At 43.2% G+C, this 22,608-nt stretch overlaps 1 protein-coding gene across 1 annotated transcript in view; it reads left to right on the top strand.

The window, feature by feature from the left end:
- Window positions 1–22,608, top strand: part of AMOT (angiomotin) — a 68,346-nt gene that overhangs the window by 15,748 nt on the left and 29,990 nt on the right. The window contains 6 exon segments of the mRNA XM_033201270.1: window positions 2,152–3,085; window positions 9,531–9,610; window positions 9,613–10,043; window positions 14,284–14,428; window positions 15,698–15,790; window positions 21,117–21,262. Of these exon segments, the coding sequence (XP_033057161.1) occupies window positions 2,214–3,085; window positions 9,531–9,610; window positions 9,613–10,043; window positions 14,284–14,428; window positions 15,698–15,790; window positions 21,117–21,262 (1,767 nt within the window). The 5' untranslated portion in view covers window positions 2,152–2,213.

The raw sequence follows: 22,608 nt of genomic DNA on the forward strand, positions 1-22,608 counted from the left end.
GTTAACTGCTGGCCATTGGTGGCAAAATAGAAACGACGTTTTTATTTCTCCCTCCCTTCCCCTCCTGAACATTTCAGAGTGACCAGTGGTTGGACTCTTGGCGGCGCTTACCCTGAACCTGAGTGTTAGGGGAGAGGGAATCTGCCGTTGCGGTTTCTGGAGCTGCTCATAAGCAAGAATTCCCTATCCTGATCAAGGCTTTAAGCCTAAAAGAAAGCAGAAATAGGTATGGAATATTTTTGTGTGTGTGTGTGTGTGTGTGTGTTTGTGTGTGTGTGTGTACGCGCGCGCGCGCATGCGCGCTCGTGCATGTGTGTATGCATGTGTGACTGTGTGCATGCAGGGTGGGGTGGATGTGACATGGGAGGGGGTGGTATACTTTTCAGGGTCCAGGGCAGCTCAGTCAGTGTCTGCATTTCCCTGCCTTGCAGGGAGCGTATGTAAGTCATTTTTGCTTTAACACCATACGTGTTCCTGTTTCCATTTTTTGAGCAAGGAAAAGTAATTTGGTAGTCATCTCTCTAGTTTTGGGCACCAAAAAAGATTTATATATTATGCTTGTCAACCTATCAGAATATCCCAATTTGACAGTTCAAGTACAGGAGTTCTGGAGGCACATTGGGAGGAACGGAAACGGGACTGGTTGCTTACCCCACTGGTGTGCACTTCCCAAGAGAATATGATGAAAGGGACTTTGGAGGGTCCCTTCGTGTTGTCAGACTGCCCAGCACAACAGTTGGAAGCCAGGTAGCAGTAACCAACAAGAAGTGAAGAAAGAGAGAAGATGAACTTTCTTCATATACTATATATGCATTCTGGGTCACTCTGTCTCTGCATGACCAAAGAAAGGGGGTTCATGTTTCCAGAGAGATTGCAGGCCACTTAATATCATAGAAATAAGAGCCTGGGAGCCAGGGATCCAGAGTTGCCATCTAGAAACCTGATGCGGGTTAAATTGACCTTTATTGTGACTTTTTGTGTGACATTATCTTCATTCTCCACCAATTACTAAAGATCCTTAGAGTGAGAGTTTCATTATTGAACGTTATTATTTAATTCCAATACTTAACATGACAGATTCTGTCCAAAGAATTTTTGAATCTCTAATGAATTAGTGTGTACTGTACAGTGCTGAGAGAGAGAAGTCATCTAAAAGTCATTTTTCATTTGAGAAAATAGATGTTAAGAAAAGAGGAATCAGTTGTATACCCTGTAAACCAATAGTATGATTAGAATTTGAATATTAAATTGTGTTACTAAAGTTATCAGTTTCAGTCAACCCATATTACCTGTTTAGAAGAATTGGTGGTGAGGGAGGGGATATGCTAATCATACACCCTTTCCAGAAGGATGATCTTTATATTTTTCAATTTCTAAATTTTGTCAGAGGCACACTTCAAATAAAAGAGGCTTCCCCTTTAAGCTTCTCCTACCCAATAACGACAACAACAAATCTCGATGACTATTTCGGGAGGGCTGAAAGGCAACTTTGTCAGTAATACGTATTCTAAGTCCTTCTCTTATTAAGCCAAGCAGCATCCAAAATGGACACTACAAAAATGATTTTTAAAAAAAGATGTTTCAGAGCCTTATGAGATCAGAGAAAAAGATTTGCATCGAGGCAGGGATCATTACTATCTGGTGCAAGCCAAGCTCTCTTCACCTTTTATTTATTTGAGTCTTTATTTTGCATTTTGTAGCTCGCTTCATATGCTGAGCTGCTTTACAAATCCTGTTATGGGGTAATTTTCCCCACTGTCCTGCCCCCACTCCACAGTAATAAGATTTGGATTTTTACCTTAAATAGAATACAGAGAGATGAAGCCTGTGAATATGGACCTTGAAAAGTTACCCACTTTAATTACCCTACTTGACTGTTCCAGGTTCTCAAGCATTCTTAGGAGTTAAGTCCAGATTGAATATTTAACTCATGCTAAAAGTGAAAGAGGAAACCTAGAGCTCTTATGCCTCCACTTTCCTCATCATATCAGTGCTAGGGCCTGGAATCCCCCAAAATCTATTAATTCTAGGTTCAATTCTCTACTTTGTTTCTGCAATAGAATCCTCACCCTCCAATATCCATTTTCATTCCCTTTAGAGGACTAATTTATCCATCAACTGGGTGTTAAGCTTCCTGTTTCCCCTTCCCAGGTCAAGGGCAGCCCAGGTGCCCAATTTCTCTCTCTCTTCACAAGGCACCACCAGCAATAGAGATGAGAAATTCTGAAGAACAACCAAGTGGAGGGACCACAGTATTGCAGCGTTTGCTACAAGAGCAGCTTCGCTATGGCAATCCTAGTGAGAATCGCAGCCTACTTGCCATACACCAGCAAGCCACAGGGAATGGCCCTCCTTTCCCCACTGGCAGTGGGAACCTGGGCCCTCAGAGTGATGTGTTGAGTCCCCAAGACCACCACCAACAGCTTGTGGCTCATGCTGCTCGACAAGAACCCCAGGGGCAGGAAATCCAGTCAGAAAACATCATCATGGAGAAGCAGCTGTCTCCTAGAATGCAGAATAATGAAGAACTCCCGACTTATGAAGAAGCCAAGGTTCAGTCCCAGTACTTTCGGGGCCAACAGCATGCCAGTGTTGGAGCTGCCTTCTATGTCACTGGAGTCACCAACCAGAAGATGAGGACCGAGGGACGCCCATCAGTTCAGCGGCTCAATCCTGGAAAGATGCACCAAGATGAAGGACTTAGAGACCTTAAGCAAGGGCATGTCCGTTCCTTGAGTGAACGACTAATGCAGATGTCACTGGCCACCAGTGGAGTTAAGGCCCATCCACCTGTTACCAGTGCTCCCCTCTCCCCACCACAACCCAATGACCTGTACAAGAATCCCACAAGTTCCAGTGAATTCTACAAGGCCCAAGGGCCACTTCCTAACCAGCATAGCCTGAAGGGCATGGAACACCGAGGCCCCCCACCAGAGTATCCCTTCAAGGGCATGCCACCCCAATCTGTAGTGTGCAAGCCCCAAGAGCCAGGGCACTTCTATAGTGAGCATCGCCTGAACCAGCCAGGGAGAACAGAGGGGCAACTGATGAGGTATCAGCATCCCCCTGAGTATGGAGCAGCCAGGTAAGAGAGTTCTCTTTCTGTCATTTCCTGACCTCATCCCCAACCAGCTTCTGCTGTGTGTTGGGAATCTTAGGGAAGGAATGGGCAGCTGTTTGGTATGACAAACTCTGCAATGCATGACAGGCCTCTGGCTTAGAGAATTGCCTGCCAACCTGAATTTGTAGCCTCTGTAGCCATAATTAGCACTGTATTAACAATCCCTTAGCTTTGTAGGTTGAGCATGGCCTCAACTGCCTAGTGGATGAACAGGAGCAAAAGTCTTGATTTTAGTAGCTATTTGCTGTTCTGTCTCCTAGGATGTTGAAGAAGGGGTCTATGTTTCTCATAAGCCCTCCTTGAGAAGTAGAAGCAAATTACCTTGCATTTTAATTAGTCTGGAACATCCTGTCACTTGCACATATTCCCCTCCATGAAGTTCTCGTCATTTATTTTTGCAAACAAATCTGTGTATTTCTTGTCAGTTATCATTTCTCCATAGAATTACCATTATTCTTTTGGACACTAACAATACCCAGATGTTATGGTGGGGGAGCTATATATGTATGTAGGTTAGAATGTTACTTGCCTTATGCTTGCAGTTTATGAAATCTGGACTGTTGTATCTTTTTTTGGTAGAGAATTTATTAGTTGCCTGTCACATTTTTAAACCTTTGAGTTAAATTCCCATCACATCGTTTAGAAATTTTGGTCAGATGCTAAAATACAGAAGGAAAAATATTACCATTTCTGTCTTATATACTTAGTTGTTCCTATATATACTTCTTAATTATTCAGAGGTCCTTTGTCCCACTGCTATATCACTAAATCTTATGATTCTATGATTCTGTTCATTGTTCCTGTTGTTAGTATTTGGGCCATGTCTCTGATCAGTAGTATTTCAACATATAGGACAGGAAAAAGGTTTAAACTGTGGCACCGATGGTGGCATTTAAGTGTGGTATCCTGCCCCATGACCGTGAGTAATGATGGGTGGCCATCAGGTTGAAGTGCTTGGTCCTAGGCTAGCCTTCATCTATATGCAGCTCACAGACTAGGTCTGTGATGTCCTTTGATGTGTACCTCTTTGTCTCCTGTACCCTACTTGCTTATTTTGGAAAAAACCTTCTGGCTTGAAGTTCATTGAGTGACTCAGGAGAGAAGGCAGTTCTGGGGTGGAGTAGGGTGAAAGTAAGAGAAGGCACCTAGCATTTCCTGGTATTTCTTTGTTTTGCCCTCCAGGTCCTGTTTTTTTAGCCAGAGGCAGTTCACTTTGGACTCCACCCCTAACTTTGCCAGTTTAGGATTTTTTTTTTTCCTCTTAACCCAGGTTGATTTCCTAACCCTTTTCAACCTCCTCTGTGCAGCTTTCAAAGGACAGGAGCCTATGTTCTGATAAGTGTCTTGGAACAGGAAATGGGGTAACCGACAGGGCCACTCAGGTTTAAAAGAGATCAGGAACCAGATTCCCATCTGACCAATGAAACGGAAGACCCAGGGGAAAGGTTGGTCTGTTCAAGACTGCTTCACTTAGTGGAAACCCATTCAAGCCAGCAAAATATCAATGAAGCTGGGGGTTTCTGTTTTACTTTTCCCATCAGTATGGAAGAGTCTGTTGATGGGCTGACGTCTGTTGCCTTGTGGGAGGGGAGTGTGTTGGCTGGGGTGTGGAGCAGAAGCCACAGCCCCACTCAGCATACAGCCTGCCTTCCTAGGAAGGCTATTTTCAGAACTCATTCACCAGTATTGTTTGTGATCTGAAATGACTCCCACAGTGTTTGAAGCTAGATGGAAAAGCCCTTTGATCTCCCTAAATAAATAATAGGGAGCCCAAAGAGGTTTTTTTTTGTTTTTTTTGTTTTTCTTTTTTTTCTTTTTTCCCATCCTGATTAACCACCGGAGAAATTTAGCTGCATGTATTTTACAGGAAGATACATTTTTTTTTATCCTCCCACCTAAGTTATCTGTGGATTTCTCTTTCTTTCTGTCCTCAAAAGCAACAGAGCCCATGCTGATCTACCCTTGTTGAGCAACATTTTAATACACAGTTTTCCTGTAACAAGTTTTTCTCTATGGGAGAGCAGCAGAGTGCTTGATAATGCTTGATGAATAAGCAAACCTAAAATGGCCCTAGTGGGAGGATGCTCCATATGAAATGTGGGTCTGCATCAGGCAAATTCTGGCTGTAAAATTGTTGCAGGGCCCTACGTGAGGGAGTGGCACCTATTGACAAATTACTGGCAAAAGGAGGTAGTTGAACTGCTTTCCAGAAGTGTACTGCTTTAAGGTGGTGACACATTTTCCCTCCTCTATTTCCTTTAACCAACTAGCTATACAGTTTGTGAGTACCTTTCCAAGTAACTGCTGCTAGCAGCAGCCAATTAGAAGACTACATTCTGAGCCCTTAATCCACAAATTACAGATCAGGATGCAAAGCAAGCTTTTTGAACAAATTGCTGTTAAGAAAACATTTGTTTGCTTTTAGAGATGCAGTGAACTGCTGGAGATCTGCTGTTAAAATGAACAAAATTATAAACAATCCTTTTATTATTTCATCTTTCTTATGTCTTCCTCTCCCCACTTAAAAAATAAATACCTTGAATGCCCAGAACTCCAGATGAGAAACAAAGCCAAGCCATCTGAAGAATTTTAAAATTTCAGAATCTTTGTCTTTCTAAGTGCTGAACCTTTTCTGCATCCTGGATTTATATATTTATCAACTGCCTTTAAAAATTAAATCATTTCTGTTTATAAAGCAGCCACCTCCTTTCAATTGTTGAAATCATGCCCAGATCTGAGGTTTCTTGAAATCCTTGTTTAGTGGAATCTAAGGGTGACCTAACTCTGTAGTTCAGAGCAGAGCTGGTTGTGCAAGAGAAACCATCAGGAATTTGCAGCCTGCTCCAGGATTCACAGATTCACCGATTCGCCATTGCAGAGCCTGGGAAAGGCAGTTTCTGTGGTGAGGATCAGTTGAGTTCCAGGCTATTGGGTGGCACCTGCTCTGGTGAGAGTGTGTGTGCAGGATTGCACATGTGTGTGCCAGGTGTGTGGAGTGTGTGTGCGTGCACATGTGTGCATGTGTGTGTGGCTGCAGAGGGTGAGGACTCCCAGTCATCGATGTGGCAGGGTGGAAGGTGCTATGTCAGCTGGGTGGAGTGGCTTTTACTTTCCCTTTGTGTCCTTACTACTGTCTCTGGGAGGAGTGTACCCCCTACCCCACCCCATTCCCCCAACTTTGGGGAGGATCCTGATTTTAGTCACTAGCCTTTGTCCTGCATGTATGCTATGTCCCCTTTTCTGCAGAGCCCCAGTTGCCCAGGTAGCCTTAGGAAGGAGCAGGATGAAGGGAGGGAAGTGGGGGAGGCAGGTCAGGGCTTGCATGGAATCATGTGATTCTGTTGTCTGCAGGCGGCTTGTTGTTCCTGGTTAACGTGTCAGTAGGGAGTGATTCAGGCTGCTGTGTGCTGGAAGGACCTGGAGAGTGTGCTGCTCACGTGGCTGCCACCTTTATTATTACTGTTATTACTCTTACTGTTATTATTTAATTTGGGGTGTATTTTGGCTTCCTCTGACATCCCTCCCCCACCTCCCTGCCCAACACACACACACACTCTACCTTACCCCCTGTCATTCCTTAATCCTTTTTCTCAGGGGGAGCTTCACCCCAGTGTTCATTCCGTCCTGCTTTTCCCTGGTGGGTGGATGCTGGAGCCCAGATTGAGTTCTTCACTGAAGGGCTTTCTCTCCCTTTGCGACTGCCCAAGCCGTTGCTTGTTTGCAAACCAGCCAGTGACGGGCTGCCTTGGTTTTCCCAACATCACAGTGCACTGAGATCTGCTTCCTTTTCCAGTCTGGGGAACTGAGGGGCAGCTGCCTTGTCTCTGTTTATCTTCATCCTCAGCTTATCTGACCCCAGAGACCTCCTTCTGGAGACCTCATGGTCTCCTCCTTCCCAGGTCCCTGGAAGGCCACGTGCTGTTGTCCAGGGAATGGAGGGGCCTTTCAGTCTCCAGGCAGGAGGGAAGCCAGTGGCCGAGTTTGTTTGAGAGAGAGGCCTGGGTTGCTTGATGAGGCCCAGGGGAGCTGTGGAGAGAAAGCCCAATTCAGAACTGGGCGTTCAGTCTTTAAAAGAGAATACCTTCCAGGCCTTGGACTTGCAAATTCTGGGAACAAAAATGAAGGTTGATATAGTGATTTTTTTTTTTCCCTTAAAATTTGAGAGCTGCATTGGAGAACATGAAACTTAAGCCCCTCTTTTCTGCCCACAAAGCAGAAAAGAGGCACACAAGCCCCAACAAATCTCAGGACATTATATTTTAACTCTGTAGGCATGTAGAAATTATAATAGCTCTCATTCAAAGAGAGAAAAGAGCACATAGTCTTTTACCTGTGAGGAAACTGAAGATCCATAGACTGGAAAATAGGAACTCTTCACCAAATAAATGTATAAATAACTCCCAGGCTTTTGATTGAATGAGTGCTTTGAGCTCTGGGGAAAAATATTATGTATGGCAGCAACTTTCCAGTTATACTCATGAGTACCATGTCAATTCTCTTTGCCCAGAGAGTTCGCATGCCCTGTTCAATATTCAGCAATTATTTATAATGACAGATGTATGTGATTGGAAGAATGTGGGTACACCAGAGGCATAGATGGGGCTGAGCGACAGAATCCAGGGTTTGAACAGGTTTGAGGACTCTTGGGAAGATCTAGGTTATTAGATATCCATGAGAAAGTGTTTGGAATGATTTTATAGCTATAAAAAGCCCTTATAGTGAAGATCCCTTGTTAACATGGATAAATGAACAGTAATGGTAAATGGAGTGTGTGTGTGAGGAATGTGCTTTAGCATCTGGAATGCCAGTTAAAAGTTAATTGCTCTTGGTTATTTGTCCCAGTTCCACCATGAATTTTATGCAATTTATTGCAAAGATTAAATGGATATCCTTTAAGTAACAAGCTAACAAGATCAGCTTATCTCACTGGGAGGTAGAGAAGTGACTCTTTGTAATTTCTATTGCGCCAAAAATGAGAAGACCTCAGTATTTTTGCAATTTTTTTGTGACCTCAAGAATAAAACAGGCTCATGCAGATTAAGTAACTTGCGCAAAGTTACACAGCTCGTGAGCAGCAGAAGAGGTCTCCAGACTCCCTCTATTGGGATCCAGATCCCATGCACTTAGCCATCTGTCTTCCCTGGATTGAGAAATATCAACTGTAGAACAAGCGTCCACAGGACATGGGAGCATATGAGGTTAATTGGGCATGAGCTAGGGATGAACAAGCTTTTTGTCTTCAGTGCACACTGACAGATATTATTCCTGGTAGTGGTGATAGTGGAAGTGATCCATCCACATACTCTAATTGTTTCCCTTAATGGCTAATAGTCATTAGGTATGAATTGTTTATACCTAGATGTTAGCATTTTGTACCTGGTAATTGGGTACAAAAATGGGAGAGCCACATTAAACAATGTACCAAAGGTCTCTTTCTGGAACTTTCTATGACCAATAGGCTGGAAATCTGAATATCAGTACACAGAAATCAATGTATTATGGTAGTAGAAAAAGCCAGAAAATGGGAATTGGGAAAGAAGGATTCTACCCTGGCACTACCACTCTAATATTTGGCAGATCACTTCCCCTTTCTGGACCTCATTCCCCATCTGTCCAGTGATGGGGTTGAACTAAATAATTTTCTTATAAGGCCTTTCCAGTTCTTACATTTTGTGATTCATTACACCAAAAATAGTATGTTAGCATTGCTTGTAACCCTCTTCAAGTCTTTTTATGGTTACTGCTAATGGGAATCATTAAATCATTAACAACTGGAAGCAACAATAATTATTTAGTGTCTGTAATATAAGTATCTACCAATCCTTGAATAGTTTTTTTTGTTTTGTTTTGCCTTTTTTTTTTTTTTTTTTTTTTTTTTTGGTGAACGTATGAATTACTAAAGGGAGGTGCAGATAGCAAGATGAGGGGTGGTTTCTATGTTTGTTCGTTGTTTCCTTCCTGGCAAATGGAACATAGTTTCTTAACTAGGATCTTTATGTGTGCTGGACCACATGTATAATGTCAGAAAAGGCTTAATTTAAAATAATGAGATGAAAATTACCTTGTAGAAGAATGGTTTGAAATGTTTAGACTTGAGCAAGTGGGTGTACAGGTGTGTATCACTACGATTTTCACAAAGTGACCATGGAGGTTGTCTGGTTCTGACCTTCATGAGATCACACCTCTGTTTGTCAGGCAGAGTCACAGAAGGTCAGGCTGGAAAAGGGCTGTAGTCTTTGCAGAGAAAGAGCAGGCAGGGTTAGACTTCCCCATAGTCAGGCCCTGCCTGCTCTTCATTTTGCAGGTGTCCTGGGGGCATCAGAAGCCTCCTCATCTCACTTTTGTGAGCCCTTGTCCCCCAGTGCCTTGGGAGAGAAATTAACCCGCACCTGCCCTTCATGTTTTACAGGCAAGCGCAGGACATCTCATTGCCATTGTCAACCAGGAACTCTCAGCCTCACAGCCCTACTTCTTCTCTGACCTCTGGGGGTCCTTGCCCTTGCTACAATCTCCAGCATCCACTAGATTGTCTCCTGCCCGACACTCCTTGGTCCCAAACCAGGGAGACCATTCAGCTCACCTGCCTAGGCCGCAGCAGCATTTCCTTCCTAATCAGGCTCACCAGGGGGATCACTATCGTCTCTCACAACCTGGCCTGAGTCAGCAGCAGCAACAGCAGCAGCAGCACCATCATCATCATCACCACCAACAGCAGCAGCAGCAGCCACAGCAGCAGCCAGGAGAGGCCTATTCAGCTATGCCTCGGGCTCAGCCATCCTCTGCTTCTTATCAGCCAGTGCCAGCAGACCCTTTTGCCATTGTTTCCAGAGCGCAGCAGATGGTTGAGATCCTCTCAGATGAGAATCGGAACTTGCGGCAGGAGTTGGAAGGATGCTATGAGAAGGTGGCAAGACTGCAGAAGGTGAGGCTTCCGTTTTGGGATATTAGGCCTCTAAGTCTTATTTGTGGGACTTGTTTAATATCCACATTAAAGTGTCCACTTGTGAATCCCAGCATTACTTGTGGGAGATCTTCAGGACTTTTATATCTGGAGGTTAGATATGGGTCAAACTTTGGAAAAAGCCTTCTACCTGTCTACCTAGGAGAAGTAATGTCTTACATTTACACAAGGAGAAAAATAATTATACAGTTTTTTCCAGATGCCATAGTCCTAAAGAAAACGTGATTGATTCTTTTAGAATTCCAAAAGGCAGTGATACTTCCTGATAAGAATACTGGTGATGCCTGTATAGGTAAAGGATCTGACAGCACCTTAAGGCTCATTGTCTTGGTCACATTTTCCCAAATATGAATTTGAATCTTAAATGTAAAAGTAAATGTAGTTCCTAGAAAAATCTCACCAGCTAAAGTTAGAGCGGTCCTGCCTTGTTCTGGAAAAGGCTCAGAATACTTTTCCTAGTGGGAGTTCTCATAGTAACTCTCTTTCAACAATCCCTCCTCCCCACCCTTTGATTTGGTCCCTCTCTGCAGCTCAAATTCAACATCTGCTCTTTTTCTCTGGTGTGTGTTGGGGGCAGGAGGGGCTTAACACCACAGCTGGGTGACAGGTGACAGCCCTAGGCTGAGGAAATAGGAAAAGGATTGTATCTCCAGTTCACATTCTTCTCTGCCCGCCCCGCTCCTGCAGCTGGGACTTTAGCTCTGGAGTACCCCAAGCGAGGACCCTTAGCTCTTGGCTTCCAGGGGCTGCTGGTGAATAAGGTTATGCCTTTGGCAGCTTCTTTGCAGCTTTTGTCATTGTGGAGCTCATGTGGTTTGGTCTCCCTACAATGTGAATTGTTCAGAGAGGTGAGGGTGAAGGTGCGGAAGGGCAGGGGGATGCCTTGTATTGTCCAGAAGCTCTGTCCTTAGGAAACACCAGGAGTAGAAATTTCAGAGGCCTGAATGGAGCTGAGTATTTGTAAACAGACATCAAATCTGGGGGCCTAAAGGAGATGGGGGCTTATTATCAGCAGAGGATTTTTTCTTTTTTTTGGAGATAGAGCCTCGCTCTTGTCACCTAGCCTAGAATACAATAGCGCGACCTTGGCTCACTGCAACTTCCGCCTCCCGGGTTCAAGCAATTCTCCTGCCTCAGTCCCCTGAGTAGCTGGGATTACAGGCATGTGCCACCACGCCTGGCTAATTTTGTATTTTTAGTGGAGACGGGGTTTCTCCATGTTGGCCAGGCTAGTCTTGAACTCCCGACCTCGGGTGATCCGCCCACCTCGGTCTCCCAAAGTGCTGGGATTACGGGCGTGAGCCACTGGGCCTGGCAAACAGAGGATTTTTATATAGGAAAATGGCTTCCCTGTCCCTTAGTTTTCCTAAATCTGGATGAGGGTTGTTGGAGTGCTCTGAGAATTGTTTCTTCCCGGCTATTCCCTGATTTTGTATTTTCACCCCCTCATTTTAACTATATCCCTGCCCCCATCACTTTGGTGGAGTAAATTAATTATATCCATACACTGGAAACCCAACCTGGCTGATTAGGTTAGCAGTTGACACCCCCTCTCCAAACTCTCTCTTCAGAGTGATCCCAGCCCATCTTTGATACAATCACTGAAGGATGAACCCAGCTCTTCTACGGACCCTTTTTGCCGAAGGATCCATGGTGGTTTTGTGTGTGTGTGTGGGAGTGGGTTCAGCCAGTGGCAGGGAAGAGGAACAGAATAGGATTGCTGTTGTTTGTTCCCCAAGATGGGAAAAGATGCCTCAAATAAGTGTAACTGGAACAGCTTGAGTGTTGGGAAAGTAGAGGCTGACCCAGTGTCGAGGTAGAGTAGAGGAGAAGGTGGAGCAGGAGAGGAAAAGGAAAGTGGGGAAAATTAAGGTAGATCTCAGGTAGTGCTGGAGGAAATGAAAAGGCCCAAGGCTCATGAGGGGAATAAGTAGACAGAGTAAGTCTGGAAAACCCGCTGCCACCCTCCTCTCTGCCCCCACCATCACCCAGCCCAAACCAGTGGATATATCTTTCTGTGATGGCTTTTCCTGGAAGGCCCTACTGAGAGCTGTGGGACTTGCCCTTTTGAAGGATAGAGTATCTATACAGTGGGTAGGGGAAGGATTAGTATAAGATCTTGAAATAGCAGTCTGCACACCTTGAGGAAAGGGACTGCCTTCCAGGTGTTGCATTCTGTGCACAACTGGACAGCCTTGAACTATAAGTGCCGCCCAGAGCAGACCAACACCAAACCTGCTCTTTCAGATAGAAATGTTTATTTTCTCTCCCCAGCGCTTGAGTTTCATGCAAAAGCTTCATCAGGCGCAGGCCTTGCAGATCTTGTCTCTAAATGCCATTCACCAGTTTTCACCTTCTGTGCTGCTATCTTGGTGCCATCTGTGAAGAGAAAAACACTTTTGAGTCTGCTCTTTTCTGTGGTGTAAGCCTTATTTGTTTGCAGGCAGTCTTGTCTCTGGCAGAATTTTGGACATGGAGGCGTGTTGAATCTGACTGGTTTGGCAACCTTACCTTTCCTCTACTGTCCCACTAGGGGCCTGATATTTCTCCCCAGAAAGTACCCTGAGCTTTGTTAAACAGGATAGTGGAAAACACAGAAGGAATGCAGAATGGTTGCAGAGTCCAATTTAATCTGAAAATTGCTTAATAGGCCATAGGTTTATTTGTCTTATACAAATTATATGCAAATATCTGTGTGGTTATTTTATGTGCAATGGAGCTATACTAGTTACAGAAAGACTCTGGAGTCTAATTTCTCATTTTCTGCCTGATTGTGGCTGATTCAGGGCAAGACCCTTTCTCTTTGAGTTTATTTTCCCCATTTTATGAGATTTGCAAGGGTGTCATAAAACACAACTCTGATTATGAATTTCTGTTCAAAAATCTATACTGGTTTCCCACTGACTATGGGATAAAGCCCAATGCCTGGCATTAAAAGCATTTTATGATCTGACTCCAGTCTATCTTAGCAGCCATATCTCGCCAGGTTCCCTCTGTGTACCCCACAGTGTCCAGCCAAATTAGACGACTGGTCATTCTGGGAATGCATTTGCTTACTCAGAATAGAATACCCTTCCCCTCACCTCTGCTCATTGAAATCTGACCCAGCTTTCAGGATCTGACTCTAAATGCCACCTCTTCCCAGATACTGTTCTCCTCCCCACTTCCCCCAAACAGGAATAACTTCTTCCTTGTCTGTGCTCTATGGCACTACTTCTACTTCTCTTTTTTTTTTTTTTTTTTTTTGAGACGGAGTCTCGCTCTGTCGCCCCGGCTGGAGTACAGTGGCCGGATCTCGGCTCACTGCAAGCTCCGCCTCCCGGGTTCACGCCATTCTCCTGCCTCAGCCTCCCGAGTAGCTGGGACTACAGGCGCCCGCCACCTCGCCCGGCTAGTTTTTTGTATTTTTTAGTAGAGACGGGGTTTCACCGTGTTAGCCAGGATGGTCTCGATCTCCTGACTTCGTGATCCGCCCGTCTCGGCCTCCCAATACTTCTACTTTTCTTAAAGATGTATCTTGCCCTGTATTCTTTCATTCGATTGGATTGAAACCTCCTTGAGGGCAGTGAAAATGTTCTCATTCATATTTACACACCCCCAATAGTACTTTAAAGAGTTGATGTAAATATTTGGTCCTTGGTAAATGTTTGTTAAATTGTACTGAACTGCTTCATGAAGCTTGAGGTTTTTAGGGTTGGTCTCTGCTGCTGAGAGTTGCTCTTCAGAGGCAATTAACTTTTCTCTCTGCTAAAATGAGAAGAGGTATCCTGCTTATTAGGCAGATAATCAGTACAGACTGGAACCAACATGTGAAAGCCCTTTGAATGCTTTGGAATAAAGTATCTATATACTATATATATATAAAATTACTAATATTTTCAAAATTAAGAGTTTTCTTCAGAAATTAAAATTCTTTATAACTATTTGTAAAATTTATTCTGTCTTACCATCTCCTCTGAAGGCAGAAACTGTCTATGTTTTTAACCCGAGGAAAGACCATGACACGTGAGTGAATTACTAAGCTTATGGTTGAAGGTGGAGACCCTTCCTTGAAACTTTTCTCGTCTGTGTTATGCTTGCCTCCTGGCCGTCTGTGAGCCCTGGAAGAAGCTGTCACCAAGGATTTGCATGTTTGTTTTCAGACCATTTTCCCCATCAACCTCCTACCATCACCACCATCTTCTTTTCTGTTGTTGTTAAGGTGGAGACAGAAATCCAGCGCGTCTCAGAGGCATATGAGAACCTCGTGAAGTCATCCTCCAAAAGAGAGGCCCTAGAGAAAGCCATGAGAAACAAGCTAGAGGGCGAGATTCGGAGGATGCATGATTTCAACAGGGATCTGAGAGGTGAGGGAACCAAAGGACTTGTCTTTGTACTTCTGAAGCAGCTGCAGGGTGGTGAAGGGAAGGGCTGAGCAGGATTCAACTAGGCTCTTTGGGGTTGTCCAACCCACCGGTATGGGCGGTAAATGGCTGGGCATGTGCCAGGCTAATTTTTTGTGACTGCAATAGTGCTCAGTCCCAAGCTTGATTGATCAAAGTGTGGATGCACCTCACTGGTCTTCTGAGCGATGAGCTGATGTATTTATCAGGCAGGATCCCTGCTGGGACTCCTGGACCCACCTGGCCCACCCCCACAATAGGTGCTGCCTCTTCTTTTTAACAGGTTTTGCAGAGGCATACCCTTTGACTGTGCAAGCTTGAAGTATAATGTCCTCTCTTATTTCCAGGACTCACTGACTCCTTTTATTTTTGACTTTCACCTGATAATATTGAAGACTTTGGGAAATATTTCTACTTTAAAGTGCCTTCAGCACCTTCAAACTACTGACTTGGAGATGGTACTTTCTTTTTTTCTTTTTCTTTTTCTTTTTCTTTTTTTTTTTTTTGAGTTCGAGTCTTGCTCTGTCACCCAGGCTGGAGAGCACTGGCACGATCTTGGCTCACTGCAACCTCTACCTCCCAGGTTCGAGTGATTCTCCTGCCTCAGCCTCCCCAGTAGCTGGCTGGGATTACAAGTGTGTGCCACCATGCCTGGCTGATTTTTGTATTTGTAGAGAAGGGGTTTTGCCATGTTGGCCGTGATGGTGTTAAACTCCTGACCTCAGGTGATCCACCCGCCTCGGCCTCCCAAAGTGCTGGGATTACAGGCATGAGTCACCGTGCCCGGTCAGGGATGTTACTATCTATCTTTGAATTTTGGTTATTTTATCTTTAAAGTCAGGCAGCCCAATTACGTGCTGCTAGTTGTCCCTTTCTAGCTTTGACATTACATGAGTTTAAAGACTTTATAATAACTGTGATGCTCTTTTTCTCTGGTTAATGAAAGATATCTTTATATATTTGGGGAAGGATAATTTCATTGAAATTTAGAATTCTGCAGTTAACTTAGGTTTTGGCAGTGAGGAGTGAAAGCATTAAATACTTACCTCCTCCTCCCCGGCCATGGTCTAGTATTATTTTGGGATTCACATTTGCAAACTCATGTTAGTCACCCATTCCTGTTTAACAAGAAGAAACAGGCTTGTTTTACCAAAGGTCAGTATTTAGAGGGCCAATACTATGTGCATGATAGTTTATATTTGAGACCCTGTTGATTGTCTCCAAATTCCACAGAGCGTCTAGAGACTGCCAACAAGCAGCTTGCGGAGAAGGAATATGAAGGGTCAGAGGACACCAGAAAAACCATCTCGCAGCTCTTTGCAAAAAGTAGTCTGCAAGCTGCAGAAACAGGTATTAATGTGTGGATGGGAGCAAGGTGCGTGAAAAGATTACACTGTTCTCTTTAGCCTTTTAGAACAGCCAGGGCAGAGTCAATATCACCTAAGGATTGTTTTTCCTATTCAGGCATGAAGTTGGAAGATTCTGTTCTTTTCCTCCTAAGCCAAGAAGGCTGCTTGCCACAACATCTTGTCACATCACATTGCTCCTTCAGCATTAAACTAGAGAAGCCTGTTGAAATCCCTGCTAGTGTCATTGCTACCTAAATAAAGAGCCTTGCTGAACATGAGGTCCCTTCATGTTGAAGGGATTTTCTTAGAAGATCCCGTGTGCTGGCTCTGGTAGAGATAGGATTAATGTGCAGGATTGATGATAGTGTTTGGAATACTTCACCTGTATCTGGGGCTCCCTTTGTTAGGCATCTAGTATTTATTGTTACCTAGTGGCACATTGCAAGGGGAGCTAATCCTATGGCCTGAACTAGTGACTCTGGCTGCACAGTTGGAGGATGTGGGGGAGGGCAGAGCTGTGTCTTCCTCATAATAGTGTTTCCTTTGTCTGGAAATACTCCTAGGACCATGACAATGAATTAATCCTCTTCTTTATCGGTCTCTAATGGACCCCACCCAGCTAGACAATGTCTAATTATTTCCAATTGCCTTAATAAAACCAGCAATAAAAACTTCGTAGTGGATTGAGTCCACAGGGAGAATTAGTCGGGGAGAAACAGATGAACTGCTCTGTTTCTGCAGATGCCTGTAGCTGGTTTCCTCTACCCCCAGCCTCCCTCAGTGTAGCTCTGGCTGTAGTTGTGCTCAGTAGGGATTTGTTAGTCTCTTCCATCTTTGCTGGGTCTCCAAATGACCCTTTCAACTCATTCCATGCAGCTTCTAGCCAGCTTTTACAAGTTCGTTTGATCTTCACTTACAATACTGCCCTCCCTTCCTGGGTTGTTCTGTTGTGCTCTGGCTTCAGAACAGGTTTTTTCTTTTTCTTTTCTGTGTACCTCCTGTTCCTTTGTCAGCATATCTTACAGTAAGGAATGTAGTTTTTCTGGTGTCATCAGTGCCTAGTATAAATTTTTGTGAAATTGCTTTTGTGGTATCACAGTTGCTCTCAGAGCTAGTTCACTGGCAGAAAGAGGGTGGCAGACTTTCAGATCAAAACAAACAAAGCGTATAGATTCTTTGTTCTGGATCAGCTGGATCATACTCCTCTCTGTATGGAGATGGTATTTCAGGTGTCCTAGGAGCTCTTCTACAGGTTTATACAATGTACTAACTTAGTAAATCAGATGGTATTACCAGCAGAGCAAAAGACTGTCAAATGGCTCTAGGAGGGAAAAGTGAAGTTCACCAACTAGCCAGGGAAGAGGGCATGACTCTTGTCCCTCCTAATTTCTTTTGGCTTGGGACATTGACAGGGCCCTGCATGATTGGAACTGTGGCAGGAGAAAGGAAAGCCCTCTTGAAAAGCCTCTCTGGGGAATGTACTGCAGGAATCCTAGAGAAACCAAACCAACTCAACCCTAGAAGAAGGCAGCCTAGTATAGTAGAACCAATCTGGGTGTAAATAGGGGCTCCACTACTTATTTACCAACTGTGGGACCTTGTGCAAGTTGGTCAAGCTGTCTGGGTCTCTGTTTCCTCATATGCAAATGGGAGAAGAGAATAGTACCTTCCTTGTATGGTTGTTCTGAGGATTAAGCTAGTACAATACCTGGTGTGCAATACGTATTCAACAAATGTTCCTTTCTTTCCAAATGCAAAGTCAGAGTGGGAAGGAAGGTGAGGCTGCCCTATTGAAGTTTCTCCTATAACTTAAGGTTTGAGTCTCAAGATGAAGAGCACTTAACCTCCAAAAAATCAAAACTACTCGTTTGAGTTTCTGGTGTGAGGTCTGTCTTAGTTAAGAGGAGAGGAAAGACATGGGACATAACTACTTGTGTCATGGTCCCCTGTAGTTATAATGATTTGATTCATAAACATGGAATTGCTAATTTTATAGGTCAGGTGACTCTCAGCCTTCTCATACTAAAAATTAATATACACAATCTGTTGTATCACAATGAAAGGTTTTGAATCTACAGATTCTCATTATTAATCATGGTGATAATGATCATCATCTGCTTTATGTAGTAAGTTCTTTTGGTGTTTGGTTATGCTTTCTAACATTTCTTTCACTTAAATAAATATTCTATCTCATTTGATCCTTACAAATACTGTGAGGTTAAACAAGATGGTAAAATTACCTCTGTTTTACCATCTAGCATTGTTGATTCTTTCTTAACATGTCTATCTTTCTGCTTATATTATTGATCTGATTTTGCATGCTGTCTACTTTTTTCATTAGAGCCCTTAGCATATAAATCATATTTGTTTTACATTCACAGTCTGTTATTCCAGTATCCCCTGCCTTATCTCGGGGTCTGGTTCAGATGCTTGCCCTGTCTTTTCAAACTGTATATTTCACCTTTTAGTATGGCTTGTAGGTTTTTTTTTTTTTTTTTTTTTTTTTTGCGTGTGTGAATGGCAGACCTGATGTATGGGGTAAAAGGCACTGCGGTAATAGGCCTTTTGGGATGTGATGGTAAAATCTGGGGGAAAGGGAAGTGCTCTAGACCTATGATTAGGTCTCAGTCTTTTACTGAGCCTGTACCTCTGGACTGAACTTCACAAGTGCATCTCAGTTTTTTTTCCACCCCTTTAGGTGGTGCAGGATCACTAGAAAGGGCTTCAGCTGGATATTTCTTTCTCTCGTGTAGAAGGCCAGAGCATACTGGAGTTGGATGTTTTCTTTCCCCTGGGTCAGTTAGGCTCTGGAAACAAACAAACAAGCAAACAAAATCCCAAAAACTCATAGATTAGGTTCTGGTTAAATAGTTTCTCTTGAGGGCAGGCCTTGTTAAGAACAGAATGCTCTGGCATATTTCATGATGGTTCATTTTTCCCTCCCCCTGCTGGAATCACAAGGAGTCCATTTCACTAACAGACATCTACAACTAGGACCAAGCAATGAAATCTTTAAGTGATCATTTGGGAAGAGTGAGCATTACTTTGTTGGAATTCAGTGATATCACTTCAGGTGTAATATTCTGATATTCTCATTAGCTGTGGGTACTGGAGCAAGGTACAGCCGCCACTAGAAGAGGGCAGATTGAGATAAGAATAGTATATTGAACAAAGTGTAAGATCTGTTTAGAGACTGCTTATAAATCTGTATTAACTTATACAAATGCTAGCTTGTGATCATGTTCCTTCATTCTCCTAAAAATTATAGTTTTGGCTACTGTCTCATACTGGTGCTTTCTTCCTCTATTTTTCTTATATCCATCCACAGATATTTATTAAACCTTCATATAGATGCTGCTCAACTGAGCTCTCTTTAAGATCCAAGTCAGAAAGACCATTATGTGCCCACTAAGCTCTTCCATTCTAAGGCCATAGAGTATATTTGTATACACATATACACACACATGCAAGTATATGTACACACACACGTTTTTGTGTATATGCAAGTATATATATACACGCACACACACGTTTTTTATATATGTATGTATACACACGTTTTATATATATGTATGTATACATATATATGTGTGCGTGTGTGTGTGTGTAAGCACACAAGCATATTGGATTACTTTTTTTTTTTTTTTTTGAGACGGAGTCTTGCTCTGTCACCAGGCTGAAGTGCAGTGGCGCGATCTCGGCTCATAGCAACCTCCGCCTCCCGGGTTCAGCCCCCGGGTTCAGCCTCAGCCTCCTGCCTCAGCCTCCCTAGTAGCTGGGGTTACAGTCGTGCACCACCATGCCCAGCTAATTTTTGTATTTTTAGTAGAGACAGGGTTTCACCGTGTTGGCCAGGGTGGTCTTTATCTCTTGACCTCATGATCCGCCCACTGCAGCCTCCCAAAGTGCTGGGATTACAGGCATGAGCCACCCTGCCCAGCCATATTGGATTACTTTATTTAAAAAAAACTGAACTTTCAAAGGCTAATAGGCTTAAAGGGAGAAAAGGAGATTCGCAAATAGACGATATTTTTTCAGGTGAAATGGCTGCCTTTCCTCCTCTGATCCTCATGTTTTCCATCTAACTTTGCCCTGTTCTTTACAGTGTTCCCTCCACACCTAGCCTATCCTACCAGAGAAGGAGTAGGATAAAAGCATAACATGGCTTTCAGTTTTACTGTATTATCTTTGACTGTGTATATACCCAAAGGATTATAAATCATGCTGCTGTAAAGACACATGCACACACGTGTTTATTGCAGCACTATTCACAATAGCAAAGACTTGGAACCAACCCAAATGTCCATCAATGATAGACTGGATTAAGAAAATGTGGCACATATACACCATGGAATATTATGCAGCCATAAAAAAGGATGAGTTCATGTCCTTTGTAGGGACATGGATGAAGCTGGAAACTTCATCCAAACACCGCATGTTCTCACTCATAGGTGGGAATTGAACAATGAGAACCCTTGGACACAAGAAGGGGAACATCACACACTGGGGCCTGTCGTGGGGTGGGGGGAGGAGGGAAGGTTAGCATTAGGTGATATACCTAATGTAAATGACAAGTTAGTGGGTGCAACACACAAACATGACCCATGTATACATATGTAACAAACCTGCACGTTGTGCACATGTACCCTGGAACTTAAAGTATAATAAAAAAAAAAATTAAAGAAAAAGACATTGGATTCCCAAGAGAAGCAGATGCTGAGATAAAGTGAGTTGGGTTAGGGGGTGGTGTTGGGTTAGGTTTTCCGTGGAGAGGACATGTTGTCAAGTAGACTTGATCTCAGTTACAAAGTAATGTTAGTGCATGAAGGGTGGGCTTGAACTGTTACCCAGTTTATGAAATGCCATTTTTAGTTGTGTTTAATGTACTGTCATGAGGAAACAATGGGGAAAATGTTTTGAGCTCAATTGCTCTTTTGCCAATATAAGACAATTTGGAAGAAATAAAATTGAGGGACGAGTCTACCTTTTCTTCTGAGGGGTGTGTGTGTGTGTGTGTGTGTGTGTATTCTTTTTGTAATGCCTAATACTTTTTGGGACACATTGCATCTATTTTCTCATTGCTTCTGCTCAACAACCATTAAGGTGTTAAGTGACTTTTCTGAATTTCTATAGCAAGTTAGTGGTAGAGCCAGTGATAGAGTCCAGATCTTGGGTATACTGGTTCTTCAGCTGTGCACTAGGACAGTAGGCTATCTAGTAAAGGGTATGATGTGTCAGTTTTGCTCAGGTAAGGCTTTGAGCCAGCTCCAGGCTGGCAGTGTTGATGTTTAATGTCCTGACAGATAAAGAAAGCCAGCGTGAGAAGGAGAAGCTGGAAGCGGAGCTGGCCACTGCCCGTTCTACCAATGAGGACCAAAGACGACACATCGAAATCCGAGATCAGGCCCTGAGTAACGCCCAGGCCAAGGTGGTAAAGCTGGAAGAAGAGGTATGGTTTCCTCAGGTAGCATATGAGCCTGGGGGTAGGAGGGCTGGGAAATCAGGGACACTGGGTTCCACATTGTGGTGAATTGGCAGCTGCATAATCCCCAATAGGGAGGTGCCATCTGCTGCTCCTAGTTTCCACTGTGCTGATGTGAGTGGACTTTGCTTTCTTTTCTCTTCTTGGTAAATTCTTTTCTTTTGCTCCAAAATAGGAAATCACCAGGGTCAAGAAACAATTTCCATTTGTTCATTCGTATGATAAGCTCACTGCCCCCATATTCCAAGCTTTTACTATATACTTAGCCCTATCGTAAGCCTATGACAGATATATAAATGTATATATAGATATAGATGTATAGATATGTATATGTATAGATGTATATTTTAATTTCTGCACTTACAGGTATTTTAAAACTTTATAAAACTAGAAAATAATTCGAGGTAGCTTAAAGTACTCTAAGGATTTTGAAATCTGAACAGCCCCTGTCTACCCGGGCTTAGTGGGAAGTCAGTCCCCTCTCAGGTCAGAAATGATTCTTGCTGGCCATATCTTTACTTACTTGGACTTACTTGGCAGATTGGTTTTTGAATAGAAGCAGTCTTGGGAGGTCTGAGACAGGATGGGACCCAGGGACAGTTTACAGTTTATGTCAGAAAAAATGCACTGTCCAAGAGCTGTGCTGTGGTTCTCAGTGGCTAGCTCTAGAAAATAGTTACGTGGAGGAATGGACTTGTCATTTATTTGTGTGCAGAGATGAAGCCTTCCCTTGACAAATGCAAGGGCCCCCAAACTATTAAGCATATGATTAATATGTATCTGATTAGACTTGACATAGATGCTATTTGATTGCAACACCAAACTGTACTCATGTGAAACAGAGGGAAATTTGCTGCTGGCTTGTCATTAATTTATCTTGGATGTCAGTTGTTATTGCACTGGACTACTAACTCTTAGATGTTTTGCCCTTCAGGGGATGGGTGTGTTCCAGCAAAAATTGATGCTAAAGTGTAACTTGGTAAAGAAAATTTCATATCTCACAGACTTCTGCTCTGAAATTTGAATTGTTTTAAGGGAAAAAGTAGCCTTCATCATAAAAAGTTGAGAAATAGATTTGAAACAAAAGAAATTAATAGCATTTAAAAAGCATTCTGACTATTGTATATGAGGTATCTATACTGCCTTCATTCATTGCTTGCTTCCTTTCCTCAATATGAATAGGTCTAGTTCCTGGAGATTTCCAACTTATCAATTTCCTCTGCTTTCTTTTTTGGATATTAAAATGCTTGTTGGAGTTGGGCTATAAATTCACACTTTACCAGTGGATAGTGCCATCTAATTCATGATATCCC

The sequence above is a fragment of the Trachypithecus francoisi genome, unplaced genomic scaffold, assembly GCF_009764315.1.
Source record: "Trachypithecus francoisi isolate TF-2019V2 unplaced genomic scaffold, Tfra_2.0 Lachesis_group6, whole genome shotgun sequence".
Classification (NCBI taxonomy): Eukaryota; Metazoa; Chordata; class Mammalia; order Primates; family Cercopithecidae; genus Trachypithecus; species Trachypithecus francoisi.